This window comes from Tympanuchus pallidicinctus, unplaced genomic scaffold, assembly GCF_026119805.1.
Source record: "Tympanuchus pallidicinctus isolate F22 unplaced genomic scaffold, pur_lepc_1.0 scaffold3, whole genome shotgun sequence".
Classification (NCBI taxonomy): Eukaryota; Metazoa; Chordata; class Aves; order Galliformes; family Phasianidae; genus Tympanuchus; species Tympanuchus pallidicinctus.
Genome location: NW_026294747.1, coordinates 43,731,384 through 43,748,532, shown reverse-complemented (window position 1 = coordinate 43,748,532; position 17,149 = coordinate 43,731,384). Strand labels below are relative to the sequence as shown.

Here is a 17,149-nt window from a genome sequence, read left to right as displayed (position 1 = left end):
GATGAAAATCAAATACATACTTCTGCTGATTCTCCTTCTTTTCTAACAAATTCTTGTTTATCTTCATTTCAGCATATGATTACACTGAAAGAGAAGCTGTCAAGACAACACATAGAAACTGATGGCATCACCAAACAGCTGAAATTTGACATAGATGTTGAAAGAAAGAAAGTAGCAAAATTAGAAATGGAGAAGATGGAAACTATTAAGGAGTTAGATACTCAGAAAGAGAAACTAAGTCAATGCTCGTATGCACTTAATGATTTGCATATAAGTAAGCAACAACTTCAAGATAACGTTAGAAACCTTCAGGAGCAGTTGAAGAAGGCCCAGGACTGTAACTTGCATAATAAAATAGAAATTAGAGAATTGCAACAAAGACTGAAAGAAAGAGAGGAGGAACTTTCTCTGTCCTTGAGCAAATTAACAGAAAATATTGAGCAGGCATCTAGCCACAGTAGTCAAGATCTGATTCTGAAAGAAAAAGAAGCAGAAATTGTGAAATTACAGAATAAACAACTGGAAAATAAGCAACTAAATGAAGACTTAGAGAAATCTCTGTCTGATCTCAAAACAGAAAATGGAAAGCTAGTAGCAGCCTTTGAAGAACTAAAACAGGAGTTAAATGATACAATTTCTGAGAAGAATAAAGTTTGCTTAGAGAAAGACACAGTTGTGGAAGCTTTGAAATTGGAAAAAAGGCATTTAGAAACAGAATTAAGCCAGGCTGAAAAACAACTTTTTGAACAAGCACACAAGTATGAGCAAACTATTGAGGAGCTATCAAATGCCCGTAGTATGGATACCACTGCGTTGCAGCTTGAACATGAGCGCCTGGTTAAACTCAATCAGGAGAAAGATTTTAAGATTGCGGAACTCAAAAGGGGCATGGAGCAGATGGAAGTTGACCATCAAGAAACAAAAGAGATGTTAACTACTAGCTTAGGGGGACAAAAGCAGTTGACTGAACTTATAAAAGAAAAGGAGGAATTTATTGAAAGACTTAAAAATCAAGCCTCGCAGGTGAAGCAGGAACTTGAGGAACATAGGGAAGTTTCAAGAAAGCAGGATGTCTTAAAACAGAACTTAGAGGAGAAAGACAAAAGTCTTGCTATAATGAAGGAAGAAAACAATCATTTGAAGGAAGAAATTGAACGTTTTAAGGATCAGCAAAGTCGAGCAACTCCTGTGGTTGAGCCTAAAACTCTAGATATTATTATTGAACTTGAAAGTGAAGTGACACAATTGAAAGTGATAAAGAATAATCTTGAAGAAGAAATAGAAGTTCACAAAAAAACAATAGAAGACCAGAATCAAAAAACAGTACAACTTCAGCAGTCCTTGCAGGAGCAAAGAAAGGAAATAGATGAGTCTAAATTTCAGTGTGAACAAATGAATGTTACACATGAAAGACTTTCTTTAGAGAAAGATGAGGAAATTAAAAATTTGCAGAAAACAATTGAGCAAATTAAAACTCAGTTGCACAAAGAGAGACAGGTTATTCAGACTGATTCCACTGATCTTTTTCAGGAAACAAAAGTTCAGACACTTAATGGAGAAAATGGGAATGAAAAACATGACTTATCGAAAGCTGAAATTGAAAGGCTAGTAAAAGGTATCAAGGAAAGGGAGATGGAGATTAAGCTTCTAAATGAAAAGAATTTTTCCCTAAGTCAACAAATCGATCAGTTGTCTAAAGATGAAGTTGGCAAACTTACTCGAATCATTCAAGAGAAAGACTTAGAAATACAAGCTCTCAGTGCTAGAGTTTCCTCAGCTTCCTATCGGCAGGATGTCCTTGGTCTTCAGCAGCAGCTACAAGCTTATGTCATGGAAAGAGAACAAGTACTAGCAGTTCTAAGTGAAAAGACAAGAGAGAACAGTCAGTTAAAAACAGAGTACCATAAGATCATGGATATGGTGGCTGCTAAAGAAGCAGCTTTGGTAAGGTTGCAAGAAGAGAACCAAAAATTATCTAATAGATTTGAAAATAGCAGTCAAGATATGTTTAGAGAAACTATTCAAAATTTATCCCGTATCATTCGAGAAAAAGATATTGAAATAGATGCTCTAAGTCAGAAATGCCAAACTTTATTGACTGTCTTGCAGACATCCAGTACGGGTACTGATAATGGCTCAGGAGGTGTTAACAGTAACCAGTTTGAGGAACTTTTACAAGAACGTGATAAATTAAAACAGCAAGTAAAGAAGATGGAAGAGTGGAAGCAGCAGGTAATAACCACAGTTCAGAACATGCAGCATGAGTCAGCTCATCTCCAAGAAGAGCTACAAAAGCTTCAAGCACAGATTTCAGTTGAAAGTGATAGCAATTCAAAATTGCAGGTAGATTATAATGGCTTGATTCAGAGTTATGAACAAAATGAGAAAAAATTAAGAAGTTTTAGTCAAGAATTAGCACAAGTTCAGCACACCATAGGACAGCTTCATAATACCAAAGATCTTCTCCTGGGTAAACTTGATTTGGTAACACCATCTGTGACAATGGCTTCCATCATTTCACAGCCTTCAGTCGTGCAAAGCAGCACTCCTGAAGTACTCAGTGATGAATCTAAACTCCTTCAGAAGGAATTGGAACAGCTGAAAAAAAAGCTGCAAGAAAAAGATTCAACTATTAGGACTCTTCAGGAAAACAATCAACGATTATCCGATTCTGTGGCTACAGCATCAGAGTTTGAAAGGAGGAGTCAAGAAGAGACTGATTCAGAGATGAGGCAGATAAGAGAAAAACATGATGTCTTACAGAAATCTCTTAGAGAAAAAGACATACTGATTAAATCAAAAAGTGATCAGTTACTTTCTGTGAGTGAAAATCTTAGTAACAAAGAAAATGAAAATGAACTTTTAAAACAAGCTGTGACTAATCTCAAAGAAAGGAATTTAATATTAGAAATGGATATTCGAAAACTGAAAGAAGAAAATGAAAAAATAGTTGTAAGGTGTAGAGAAAAAGAAACAGAATTCCGAGCACTTCAGGAAACTAATATGCAATTTTCAATGATGCTGAAAGAGAAAGAGTTTGAGTCCCACTCAATGAAGGAAAAAGCTCTTGCTTTTGAGAAGCTATTGAAAGAGAAAGAACAGGTATGTACGTTCATGTTTATTATCTTTTGAAATAAGTGGCATGGTAATGTATTTTCATGTACATGTACACATCGTGTGTTTGCCTGAAATTGGTGACTCCTCACCGCATCGTATTACGGAGTAAAAAATGAAAAATCAATGGATGAATGGCTTGCAATTTTAACTGTTAATTTTATATCCATAAACCACGTTTTTCATTCATTTGGAAAATATTTAATGAAGAGCTGCTCAGTGTTTTGGTTTTGCCTATTCTGCATTCACTACCCTATGTTGTTTTTATTTTATAAAATTTGCAGAGGTGGCAAGGAGAACTAATTTCTCAATGTTCTTCCTTCGAGTGTCAGTCACTCCAGTGTGGTTGCTTCACAGCATCTCTAGGAGATAAATGACTTCACACATCTTTTTATAGCTGGAGAAGCTGCACTGGAGGAAAAAAAAAAAAAGGTTTCTCCTCACAATTTGACATATGGAAAAGTAGATACTTTTTTCTCAGTATATTTTCAGAGAAAGGTTGCAGTAGCTTATTAATTACTGTGGAAGTAATTAATGAGTGAGAATCTTTTTTAAAGAAACAAAAAGTTTCTTTAAAGGGTATCTACTCAACAGCAGTTAATTAAAACAGCGGGTGCGTAGTGTCCTTTAGGAATAACTTGTATTTTGTCTTTTAGTGATGAGTGGAAAAACTTCAGAATAATGTTTTCCCTGAAAGTGTTCCTGTGCTGAAGGGCCATGTGTGTCTTGCCCATTTTCTTGTTACGTTATTATTGTCTTTACATTTATCAAGGCTAATTTCCTTTAGTATAACTGCTGTGTTTGAAAAGCTTTTTTATGTCTTCCGCAGGGCAAAACGGGGGAATTGAATCAACTGCTCAATGAGGTTAAATCGATGCAGGAAAAGGCTGCTATTTTTCAGCAAGAGAGAGACCAAGTTATGGTTGCACTCAAACAGAAGCAAATGGAGAGCAGTGCCCTACAGAATGAGGTATGCTACCACATAACTTATAGTTGCAAGAAATGAAGAATAAGAAATTGCATCTATAATATTTTCTGCATAATTGTTAGTAATAACTTGTAAAAACACTCAAAATCATTACACAAGCACTATGCTTTACGTTTTCTTTGCTTACTTTCCTCTATGAAAGCTGATAATACAAGCAACTTAAGGTGTGTTCTACACAGATACAGCATTTGCATGAGAAAGAGCAGCGCCTAAATCAGGAACTGGAGAGGCTGCGTAACCACCTTATAGAAATGGAGGACTCCTATACACGAGAAGCCTTGGCTGCAGAAGACAGAGAGACCAAGCTAAGAAAAAAAGTTTCAGTTTTGGAAGAAAAACTCGTGTCTTCCTCTACTGCAGTGGAGAATGCCAGGTAATCTTTTCATTTATCCAGCAATGCCATTGTCTATGAATATTACACTTAGCTGGAGGATATTGATGACTTCATTTTATTGAATTAGCATTCTGAAGTGTGCTAGGTGCTTGAGAAAACAAAAAAAATATATTAATTAGTGTTATCCTGAATCAGAGAGGCAATATGAAATAACCTTGACAACTGTAATGAACTAAATTTTGTCCTTTTGCTAGCTATAAATATCTCAGATCTTTGACTGATTAGAACTGGAAACAAAGACAATTCCTCAACCCATCAATTTAATTGCATGTGGCAGGGTGAAAGATTCTTAATTGCCTTTAAAATCAAGGTTTCATTCACTTGAAAAGAACACAGTTCAAAACAGGTGTGCTTGTGATACTCATATTGGTTTCAAGATGAGTGCACATCTTCATACGTTAGCGTAGAAGGGTGTACAGAGCTGTAAGCATTTATATATTTTTTTAATTATAGTTACAGTTTTCATTCAGAATAATGAAAATCAGAAAATGAAAATTACTCAAGGCTTGTCTTTAATATAGGCATGTTTGTTACTTCAAGCAAAAGATTTCATTTCACTGCAGTTGCCCAGAAGAACAAGAGTATTAATCAAAAAATATATATGTAGCTGCAGTCTTTTCTACTTCCTTAAATGTCAAAGATAAAGTTTGCTCGTAACATTCTCAGCAAAGAGATTTCTGAGTTGAGCAGAATTTGTTGCGGAAACCAGTCAGAAGTTTGAAGAGTTGAGAGAAGGCTGTGTAAAAACTGGTAGAATATTTTTTAGTTTTTTGCAGGAACGTGTCAAATGTCTTTCAAGAAGTACAGCCTATTTTTGTACCTGATAGGAGCCTATGTTAGGGGGCGCCTCGGTTATCAGGTTCATAAAATTTCTGTATAATGGGAAATTAAATGGATACTCAGTGGTCAGTATGGAGCTGGCTGTACCAAGTTATTTGTGATTGCCTTTAACGCTAAGAGTTGTTAGAAGGGCTTGTTGATTCATTTAGTAATTGAAGCAGGGCACTTCAAACAAAAGTTCTTGCAAAAATGGTATTAGCAGGCTTATTTAAAATGTGTTGTTAGGAGATTTTTTTTGTTTGTTTTTAAGAGGAATTCAGGGGATGGGAAGGGAATGTCTTCATTTTGTTGTAGTTTAATTTTCTCTGTGATGATTTTTTTTCGTTGTCTTAAATAATTTATTTCATGCTCATTTAAGTCATCAAGCTAATCTGCAGGTTGAATCCTTGCAAGATCAATTAAACCTGGTTTCCAAGCAGAGAGATGAAACAGTGCTACAGCTTGCCATCTCACAGGACCAAGTGAAACAGTATGCATTGTCACTGACCAACCTGCAGATGGTACTAGAGCAATTCCAACAGGGTAAGTTTTGTCGAGAAATATCAGTCACAACAAGCATTCTTCAAATGTGATAACTACCATATTTTGGTGCTTTTGAAATACATGGTTACTTGATTTTCATTTTGATAGCTTGAATTTTAAAATCTTTCATCTTTTAAGAGATGTGGAAACTGGTGGCCATTATATGACTTAAGAAATTAGAATTCTACCTCACGAATGCCAGATGTGATAATGCTGAGATTTTGCAATTGTGTATCTCAAAAAAGAGAATTATGTATATGAATACTTTTTTTCTTTTTGTATTTTTAACTCATTAGAAGAAAAAGCCATGTATTCAGCAGAGCTGGAAAAACACCAAAAAGAGACTGCAGAATGGAAAAAAAAAGCCCAAAACTTAGAAGAAAAAGTTGCTTCGCTACAGGTAGACTGAATAATGAAGTTGAACCCAATGAAGTTCCATGCTAATTACTGGTAGATTTTTTTTTTTTTCCTTTAACTGCTGTGTGAAGTGTTAATTGTCTGTTACTGTATAAGAGTAGCCTGTGTAAGTACAGATTGAGAGAGCTGGGGCTCTTCAGTCTGGAGGAGAGAAGGCTGCGGGGTGACCTGATAGCAGCCTTTCAGCATCTAAAGGGGAGCTACAGGAAAGAAGGGGGCAGACTCTTTAGCAGGGTTGGTGGTGATAGAAAAAGGGGAAGTGGTTTCAAGCTCAAAGAGGGTAGATTCAGGTTAGATATAAGGAAAAAAATTTTTACAGTGAGGGTGGTGAGGCACTGGAACAGATTGCCCAGTGGTGTGCTTGATGCATCATCCTTGGAAACTTTCACGGTGAGGCTGGGTTGGGCTCTGGGCAGACTGATTTAGCTATAGTGTTGCTGTTCATTGCAGGGGACTTGGACTAGATAGCCTTCAAAGTCCCTTCCATCTCTAAGGATTCTGTGATTCTAGATCAAGTTAGATAATTCTTCTTTCTTATTCATGTCATGGATGGGGCAATGCTGGGACTGAAAGGCCAGCAACATAGCATGCTGGGAATGTTTCCAACCAAGTTATTATAAAGTACAGATTTTTGCTATGTTTGATCTGTGTTGTATTAGCATAATTGTAAGTGAACTCTTGTGCTTCCCTTTTTGTCCTTTTCCTACCTTCTCTGTAGGAAAATTTAGAAGAGGCGAATGCTGCACTGGATGCAGCATCAAGGCTTACTGAGCAACTTGATGTTAAAGAGGAGCAGATTGAAGAGCTTAAAAGAGAAGGTAAGATAATTTTCACCAATTAAATATTTCTAAATTACTAAACATTTTTAAAATTACGTGTACCTTCTGTTAGCTGTCTTTCTCTAAGAAATGCCTTCAAGTTATTCTTTTTTTTTCTTCTTTAGATACCAAAGCCCTTGAATCAGCTTTAGTTCTGTCTCTTAAAAAGTTTGTGAAATACCAGATGCTGTCACATTTTTTTCAAATTAACTACCATATTTCACAGACAAAGTCGCTGTGAGGTGAAGGATATGCTATTGGTAAGAGATGTAGAGGGAACTGCTCTTGTACAGGAATAAGACTAGAGAAATTATGCAAAAGGCCTTATGATTGTCTTTAGTTTGAATTTTTTTATCTCCTTTCAGATGAGCTTCTGGATTGCTCTTGTTTAGAAATATGCTTTTCATACTGTTCTCTGATTAAATACTTTGACATTTTACAACCTTTGTTACTTTGGATTTGAAGACAAAAATTGGCTAAAGAAGAGTTTGCCTGGAGAAACGATTTTGAAAAGGAGGAGTATTTACAGTGAGTGTGGTGAAAAGAATAGTTTGCTCAGAGAGGTTTGTCCATCCATGGAGATACTCAGAACCTGTCTGCACACAGTTCAGGACACCCTGCTCTAGCTGAGCCTTCTTGAACTGAGGGGGTTGGACTGGGTAACCTAAGGAGGTCCCTTCCAACATAAATGATTCTGTGTCTGTGAATGGCATGGAGATGGGTATTTTCTCTCTTCACTGGAATGTAAAATCTGTGGTAGGTACATAGCCTTCTCTTTGTAAGCACTTCTAGCATTAAAGCTGTATAAGAAAGACTAAACAGGCAGAATACAGTGTAGGAAAAACTAGTACCATTTTTATGAATTTCTGCTTTATGGTCTCAAACTTTAATCAAATAGAAAAAACTAAGTGGTTTCTGTGTAATGTATTTGAATGCCAGACATCAGTAAGATTTTACAAGCTCAGACTCGATTAGAGATGATGCAATAACTATATGAATAACATAAGATCACTGTGGTGTTCTTTCTTCATTAATATCAGCTTTCATGAGAAAGGAGTTGTATCATTAAGTAAAGCAGAACTTAGAACTAATAGTAATTTTGTTGGATTTCTGTCCTTAAATCTCAGCCCTGGCATGTAATTTTTTCTTCAGTGTTTCCTTGAGCCACAAGGGGAAATGGTCTGTCTAGCTGTGTGACGGTTCTCACATGAGTGTTTAACAGTACCAACTATTGAGGGGGTATTAACATCTTTTTCTTCAATCACTGTTATTTGTGTTATTTGTCTTTTTCTCTTCTGTTTTCCAACTGAGTTCTGCTTTTTCTTTCCTTCTTTTTCTGTGGGTTACCATATTTTGCTGTTACTGCCACATCCTTTGTTGCAGTCTGACTTTCAGGTGTATATGTGCGATAAATATGCAGCAAGAGGAGCCCTCCAAGGGGGCTCTCAAAGGAGAGTTTGAAGGGCAGAGACTTGCTCACATTCTGCAGTCTCAGACCTTCTGATTTTTTTCCCCCCCTTAATATCTGTGGGAAATCTGGGGGTGAGGTCTTTTAGTGAAGGGTTGCTATAGGAAGGTGCTTGCAAAATCACCTCTGCTGAATGCAGTGGTAACTCTTTTAGCTCTGACCATATTGAACTAATTTTTGCTATTCATTCTTAAATTGTGATTTGTTTTCCTCTTGGAATATAAAATATTTTCTTAAAGTAGACTTGCTTGTGATCTTACAATTAGTGTGAATAGCCATTAAAAAGCCCTTGCGTTTTCAGAAGGAACTCAAAAAAGCTGCAGCTTTTTCATAACTACACATTATATGAATGTATTTTATCCGTAAGTGCAGTTTGATGTCCCAGTGGGCACCATAGTATTGTTTTGAGTTCACATATGAACTTTACAAACTGAATCAAGTTTCACTCTGCATCAGTCTACTATTAATTGAGTAGATTTTGTTTTTAATCGGCTGTTCTTTATTCTCTCTCTCTTACAAGAGTCATCACAGTGGAAATGTTCAAAGACTCTGGATTGAAAATAGCTTTAACATAGGCAAATTTGGCGCTATTATTTGGAGAGCTCTTGTGCTACTGGTTAATTTGATAGCTAAGCTTCCTGAAAGCGTAAGGAATAATGTGTTAATGGATTTGAACTGTGAGAGAAAACTGGGCCTCAGTGTTTTATCAAACCGGCCGTAGTGGCAAGCAATTTACTTGTTTAAAATTGAAAGAAATTGTTTTGTAACGGAAGAAGCACTTCAATATTGTTGTAGAATAAATCATTATTTTTACTGAAAAAGAGACCATTCCATTTTTTCTGTTTATACAAGAAAACATATAATGTCTTATTGAAAACTAGCCAAATACATTCCCAGACATGGTTTTGTTGGCCAAATCCTTTGATGGATTTCTTTATGGATTTTTTTTGGCAGGAGAAGTGATTTTAATGGAAAAGTATAAGATGTACCAGATGCAGTTTTTGGGATTGCCATAAATGGTTAACAAATTATTAGAGACTGCTGTAAATGTCTGGTTTACAGCAGTCCATGCTGAATTTTGGCTCAGGTCTTCTTTATTATTCAGTCTTTTCATGCACACGGAGTACATGCTTAAATCCTTTTCAACTATAAGGTTCCATTTTAGAAGGAAATATTCCATTTAAAAACATGTCCAAGGGTAGAGCTGTAATCACCGTGAATGAATGTAGCCATGTAGCTGTCCTTAAAAGTTGATTCTCTGATATAACAATTTTCTCAGGAAAAAATAGAAAACAGAAGTAACATTTCACTTCAAAAACTGTTAATTGGTTTGTTTTAATAAGGTAAGAAGGAAGCTTGCTGGTATCTCGCCAATTAGAGCAAAACATCTTTCAACATCTTGAAACAAACCCTATTTTCAGATGTTGTTTCTCTTTTTTTAATCAAAATTGGTAGTTTAACATTTTAAAATTCTTTTATTCTGTGGAAACCTAAATAACCACTCAGCTTCCATGGTTCACCTGCAGTTTCATTCAAATTTGGGGGTCCTGTTTAACCGCGCTTGCAAAGAAGCATAATTTTAAGCAATGTTCCCAGCATGACACTAATTAGTTTGTTCTACTCTTTACCTTCCAAAAGTCATACTGGGGAAGTATTTATGAAAAGTTGTGGAGTATTTGAACAGGACACATGTCACAGCCTAGCTCTCTGTGTAGATGCACCAGAACTCTCACAGGTTCTCAGGGAGGTACTGCTGTTAAATAGAGAACCATGTAGTGACATGCATTTATTAAAGACTGAAAGTCACATGGAAACCAGAATGGAAAATTTTTATGCATCTCAAATGATTCAGAAATTATAAAACTTCCTACAAGTCACTTTTTCTTCTTCCCTCATTTCCATCTTCACACAAGAGAAATGTGATTATTTCAAAGGATTTCAAGATACCGAGTCATTCCTACAAATACTTACCCCCCCCAAAAAAAAATAAATTAACATGAGCTCAAGAAATATTAAAATAATAGGAAGTTTATGTTGGTTGGGAGTTTTTCCATAGAGTTTGAAAACATCTGAAGAATTCAGCCTTACAGAGAGAGGGGAGAAAAAACTCTTCTGTAACTTCAGGGTAGCAATTGTCTTTATATTGAGGATCTATATTATGTTGTTTGGCTTGTGTGTGCTATTAAGACTTGTGCTTTTATTAGGAAAAAAATAAATTTAAACATAGCATCTGGCAGAACCAAGGTTTGGTGACAAATTCTGTTTTTGCTGTTCTTAAACTTACCTTCAGTTAATTCTTTGTATCTTGTAGCTGTTTGTTTTCTTCTCAGAAAACAGTTTGTTAGTGTTTGTAATTTGATGCAAGTGTCATGTATTTGGGGATATGAGTTTTTTTGTCACTGTGTCCTTGTATCCTTAGTCAGAAGGATATTAAAGTATTTTAGCTGGTAAAACCTTCTGGAAATTCTTTTTCTTTATGGTGGTGAGCTTTAACTTGTGAAAGATCAGAGTAAGCCAGAGCTCCTGGATGGGGTAATCAGGTGTATTCTGAATTTAAGTTAACAAATAATTTGCTGAAATTTTAGAATTGTAGCAAAATCTATGCTATGTAATTAATGGACGAGAGTGAATATTATTTAAATATATTGAGCTCCAAAGACCTGATGAGAACATAATAAAGAACTTCTTTCCAGTTCTGTACAATCCAGATGGAACTGAGCAGTTCATCAGATCTTCAGCAGTTCTCTGACATCCTGTGTTTCTGTACTTTAGCTTTAAGTGTTGTTCTGAAAATTCTAGCTTATGAATTCAAGTAATAATCACTAAGTTGACACTTTTTATAAGAAATTGTGCTGATACTGTTCTAAATAAATATATATATATATATATATATATATATTAGCTTGTCTTTATTTTAAAAGACATATATTACTAATAACACTTTGAAACAAAGTCTGGGATTTTTATTTGCTTTGATATAACGTTTTATAGGTGAGATCAGAAGAGAAATGTTAGAAGATGTACAAAATAAACTGATGAATCTCATCAACAGCACAGAAGGAAAAGTGGACAAGTAAGTCATTATATTGGTGTACATCTTTGTTCTTTATTCTTCTTTGCAATGAACAGGTGTGTTACTAAGAGTTGCAAGAGTAGTGCAGAACTGAGCTTCTCTACGTAATCTTGAAATTATGCTTTGATTATTGTGACATTTCTCACAATCACAATTAGTGATTGTAAATGTTAGAATTGATTAAAACCAATGTGTATCAAAATTTGGATTATATGTTTAAGTAGTATTACACTTCACTAGTGTGAGTTATGAAAATGGGGGAAAAAAGTTCTTAGTGATCAATTTTTATAATGCATCTTAGGTTTGAATGGCATCAGCTGGCTGCTGTTCAGATTTGATCTCTTTCTGAGTCATCATCATAATCTCTCTCTGTGTTAGAACTGAAACCAGAATAGGCAAATGGATTCCCCTGCTCATTCCTTAGGTTTGGGACAGTTTAAAGATTCTCTTGGGTCAAGATCTGGTAATAATATTTTCCTGCATTGTGTCACTTGCATCAAAAGTTGGTAACGTACAATTCAGTTTCATGTTACTGCATACAATACTTACAATACTGTCCAAATCGCAGCTCATTGTTTAAGAAGTGTTTTAACTTAGAGGGGAAGGAAATTCATGGCATTCCCTTTTAGTTCCTTTACTGGATTGTTTATTTGAGTTATTGTTGGTTAGGCAAAAGTATAAGGAATAAATGTGTTGGAATTTCCCTGTCACCTGTTATCTAGGAGCAGACAGTGTAACAGTCTTTGTTCTGCAGGCTCCTGATGAGGAATCTCTTCATTGGACATTTTCATACTCCAAAAAATAAACGTAATGAAGTGTTAAGGTTAATGGGAAGTATCTTGGGTATGAAAAAGGAGGAACTTGATCAGGTAATTCTATGATTCTAATTCATTTGCAGTATCTGAAAATAGAATGACTTGATGGTAAAATAAATGTGATTGTCCTGGCAGTTATAGTTGGTAGCAATTAAAGTTACCTGTTTGTGGATTTTGTGGAATTCCCACATGACTTACAGTGATACAGTGAGCACAGTGGTGCAGGTTTTTCATCTGCTGCTTTATTTTGCTTCCTAACTTTTTTTTAAACCTTATAGTTACTCTGTGAAGACCAAAGAGGAGTTACAAGATGGGTGACGGGCTGGCTTGGTGGAGGAACAGGATCAAAGAGTGTCCCGAGCACACCTTTACGACCAACTCACCAGACTGGTTTTAATAGTGTAAGAATTAATCATGTATTTTGAGTGGAAGAACTGGAACAGTTGCATATTAGTGTTTATGTTTGGTTCATAAGTATATTGAGCTCAATTTTTCAATTCTACTTTATCTTACATTATTTATATGTTCTGTGCAGCTGTTCTGGTATATTTTGTTTTGGGGATGTGCTCACAGGAATTGTTCCCTTCTGACTAAATAAATGTATAGGTATTGAAGACAATTGCATAATTGTAAGTGTTGGGCTAGTACAAAACTACTTACTGTTCCACTGGCTGCTGGAACCACTGACTTCTTCCAGTATGGACTTGATACGACAAACTGACAGTGTCAGAGGTTAAATACATGTGGGAGTCTGAATGTCTGCAATACAAAAAAAAAGATCATAATACCATATTTTCATGACAGTGATTTCCATCTGTCCTTTAAATTTTACTTGTAAGTCTTAGCTGTTAGTGTCTCTTATGTACAGCATATGAAGTTGATAGTTTAAGCTTCCAAATACTGTGAAGCAACAGTTTTCATGATGTGGTTCATGGGAGCAGTTATTCTGTGGAACTTTCCATTTTGCAGACCATTTAATAATGCATTCAAGATTAAACATTTGAGATTGAGCAGATTGGATTAACTTCTTTTTTTGTTGTTATTCATTGAGTTTGACAGTTTTGTTCAGAAATAACTCCTTTACATTATCTTGAAGCATAGGATTTTTACTTATTTATTTTGCCCACTGAAATAATGCAGGCAGCAAGTACTTGAGATGTCTGTAGCAGCATAGGTTTCTTGAAACTATTTGCTAAAATCAATAATAGGACCATGGTGGAAGTGCATGTGTTATCTTTAACATTCATCAGTTTTACATAAATGTTGCTCACTGAGACAACAAATATTTTGTTTTGAAAATAAATTACATTGTTACTCATTAAGTAGAACATTTAAGTACCAGTACAGAGTACTTCAGAGCTTGCTGACAGCTGCTTTTTAAAAATATATATATTTATTTATTTTTAATTTACTGATGCTCCTTTGAAAAGCATGTAAGATTTCATAACAAGTAGCTTTTTGTAGTCTTTTTCAGAACTGTTTGTGAAATTCCTTGAAACAGAGTCTTGCCCAAGCCTTCCTCCGCCCAAGCTTTCTGTTCATGATATGAAACCTTTAGGAGCAGCAGGAACTGGTAAAACTAGCAGTACTCCAAGCAGCAGTCAAATACCAGGTAACAATTAAAGAAAATTTGAAATTATGCTGAGAACAAATTTATTCACTACAAATAATTTTTTTTTTTAATAACTTGACCAGTGTGCTGACATTGAGGACTCAAGACTCAGTTGTGACTCATTGTCCGTGATCTTTATTTACATGAGTTCTCTTGAAGCTGACCTTGGGGCAGCTGCCCCAATACAGCTAGGGTAGGAAGCCTTACCTGAGTGCTGTGTGATAGTGCATGTGTATGGACCCTTATGTCTTTGCATAGTGCTGTAGTCAGTGTGACAAATACTTTGTGTTTGATTGCATAGGTGAAGTGAACCTTCACATAGGGTGTTTGTGTTCCATGTCACAAAAATGTATGGATTTTATTGCATATCATGAGTTTCTACTGAATTCCATGCTAACAAGCACAATATGGTTGGGCATGTTCTGGAAGTGCCATGATTTTTAACTGGTGACTTTTAGTGTAGACACAGGAATTGTTGAACAAAAGAAGCATTGGGGCAGGTAACATTCAAGATGAGAGAAGATAGAAATAAGTCTATGAGAGTATCTGCAGTCCATGGCAAGCAGATGAAATTTTCATATTGGGAAAGTAATATGCAGTTGTAAAATTTGTGTTAGAGCAAATGCTCAAAAATTGGATAGACTTACAAAAACTTTCCAACACAGTGGAGATTTTTGTTTGTTTTACATTTCAGATTCTGGAGTCTCAGGAATCAGCAGAAGACCAGATGCAAATCCATTTCTGGCACCTCGATCTGCAGCAGTGCCTCTCATAACACCTGCTTCTACTTCTGGGCATCTACTTATGAAACCTATTTCAGATGCTTTGCCTACTTTTACACCACTGCCAGTGTCCCCTGATGCCAGTGCTGGTGCTGTACTAAAAGACCTCCTAAAACAATAGATGACCTTGAACCAATATGGTGTTGATAGCACTTTAAGGAAAATGAGAACACTATGCTATATATAATTTACCACAGTGAGGCCTTCTGTATAAAGTTGTATACTTGTTTGCAATTGTATCTTGTTTTTGTTTTAATTACAAACTAACGTAAATTTGAATGATTGCATGCAGAGTTGCCTTCTTTGTAGCAAGTATTCATTTGGGACATAGGTTAGATTTTGTTGCTAGATTGTCACAAGACAGTTTGAAGGACTTCTAAACACTATTTTTACTCGAGTCCTTTCAGTTATGCATATACAGCATTAATTCTTTGGTGTCGAGGTCCTTTTTTCCATGAAAGTGATCTGCTGTTGGCAGCAGAACTTTAAGAACCAAAATTTAAAAATAAATTAACAGAAACACTTAGCCAAAACTGAACTTATTTGAGGTGTTGAATTAATGATATGAACTCCGAAGAGTAAAAAATTGAGTAAACAGGAGAGTGATTATTGAGTTGCTGTGCTTTTCCCAAAGGGAATTCATTATGCTTAGTTGTATTAAGACATGTATCTCTTTATTTGCAGGAGTATTCATTTTTGGGGGCAATTTGAGGCATATCAATCTCTTTTGCGCGTGGATTTGATTCTTTTTCCCCCACCTAACAATTGCTTTCAGCAGTCAAGCCCATCAGCACCAAGGAGTTAACTGTGGGAGTGCTCCATTTTTTAGAGGTGCGCATGTGATGAGAGTGGATAACTGAGCAAAAGATAAGTTCATGTATGTAAAGATGCTGTATTGTAATGGTATAAGATGTATATTTGACAAACTTTTTATCTTGCTGTATTTTGTAGATTCCAATATAGGCTTAAAGCTTTAATATATGTACAGAATTCAAAGGGAAGAACATGCTTACTTATCCCAAATGTGTAAATAGGTCTTTGTAAGACCGAGGCCAAAGTCAATTTTTCTGTAAATTTTGCTGCGATGATTTGTACACATTGTTGGCAAGTAAGGAATGATGTTGCACACTAAAGGGAAACATTCAGCTTGTAACAACAGTTAATCATGATAAAACATCTTCATTTTAATGTGTGTAATTTCTAAACCTTTTTCTATATGCCATTGTTTAGTCAGTGTTGAAAGATAACTGTTGTGCAGGTTCTATATTAGAACTGTCAAACTTTGTTCTCATTTTCATTAAGATCCTGGATTAAATTGTAAGAGTTATATTTAAATAAAATTAATCAAAGAAACTTGTACAGAATCAACCAAAATAATGCAAGAAATCTTTGTGTTTATTTATGTAGAGGTCAAGTAGTGAATTTCTTTTGTTGCATTGAAATCTAGCAAAGTTTATTTAATTACTGTACGCACCCTGAGAACTTGAGTCCCTTTTCTCCAGTGACCATATTGGATTTTTATTTTACATTTTTTACTCGCTTAATAGACAAGGTCTAATGGCAGTCTGACTTCTGACAGAGTGGCAGCCACAGATAGTGTACCAAAGTAAATTATGCATTATGTAATAAATGAAATGAGAATTTAAAATTACCTCTTCTGGAAACATTTCAGTTTGGTATCTCAGATGTACATCTTTATTTAAACTACTGGACTGGAATAGGTAATATTTTTTCTGTAGCAAATATAAAGAAAACTGATATTGGATGTCTTCTATGCAGTCTTCCTTGTTCTTGTAATCATGTTCATTTGAAGATGCTCAATTGCTTCAGAATAAAATTGCCTTCGGGTGAATCAAAGCACAAATAAATGTTTTAAAAAATCACGTATGTTACATATTACAAATGGAATACACTAACTAAGCAGATCTTAACTTCAGTGTAACTTTTTTTCTTCTTCAATTATAAAGAACTTAATACGCGTGTTTTTCTCTTTCAGGAGGCTTTATAAACGCCAATAAATAAAGCATGGTGAGACTATTTGTTTCAGGATGCTGTAAATCAGCTTCATTTATACAGTAAGATAAAAGAGTTTGAGGAGGGAAATATAAAACCAAGCAAAAGTATTGAAGAACTTCAGAGTTCTTCATTAAGGTCCTTTGGAGAGAAGAAGAAAATCTCCAGAGGGTGGGATGTAAGAGGCTTTGGTTCTTAAATACTAGGATGTCTGTTGAACTGTAGTGAAAATCTTCCATGGCTTTGAGGTTTCTAGGGCTTGTTCTAAAATTACATTAGTGTGTTTTGTTCTT

General features: G+C 35.4%; 1 protein-coding gene across 2 annotated transcripts in view; it reads left to right on the top strand.

The window, feature by feature from the left end:
• Window positions 1–16,878, top strand: part of TRIP11 (thyroid hormone receptor interactor 11) — a 28,548-nt gene extending 11,670 nt beyond the window's left edge. Inside the window, exons 11-21 of one of the 2 annotated variants that reach the window (XM_052694027.1) lie at window positions 73–3,102; window positions 3,944–4,084; window positions 4,282–4,475; window positions 5,695–5,858; window positions 6,155–6,258; window positions 6,994–7,093; window positions 11,553–11,634; window positions 12,389–12,503; window positions 12,728–12,850; window positions 13,914–14,061; window positions 14,756–16,878. In XM_052694027.1, the coding sequence (XP_052549987.1) occupies window positions 73–3,102; window positions 3,944–4,084; window positions 4,282–4,475; window positions 5,695–5,858; window positions 6,155–6,258; window positions 6,994–7,093; window positions 11,553–11,634; window positions 12,389–12,503; window positions 12,728–12,850; window positions 13,914–14,061; window positions 14,756–14,964 (4,410 nt within the window). In that variant the 3' untranslated portion in view covers window positions 14,965–16,878. Of the gene's footprint in view, window positions 1–72; window positions 3,103–3,943; window positions 4,085–4,281; window positions 4,476–5,694; window positions 5,859–6,154; window positions 6,259–6,993; window positions 7,094–7,458; window positions 10,533–11,552; window positions 11,635–12,388; window positions 12,504–12,727; window positions 12,851–13,913; window positions 14,062–14,755 lie in introns of those variants that run through there. The other variant, XM_052694028.1, reaches the window with a different exon arrangement.
• Window positions 16,879–17,149: the final 271 nt, after the last annotated feature.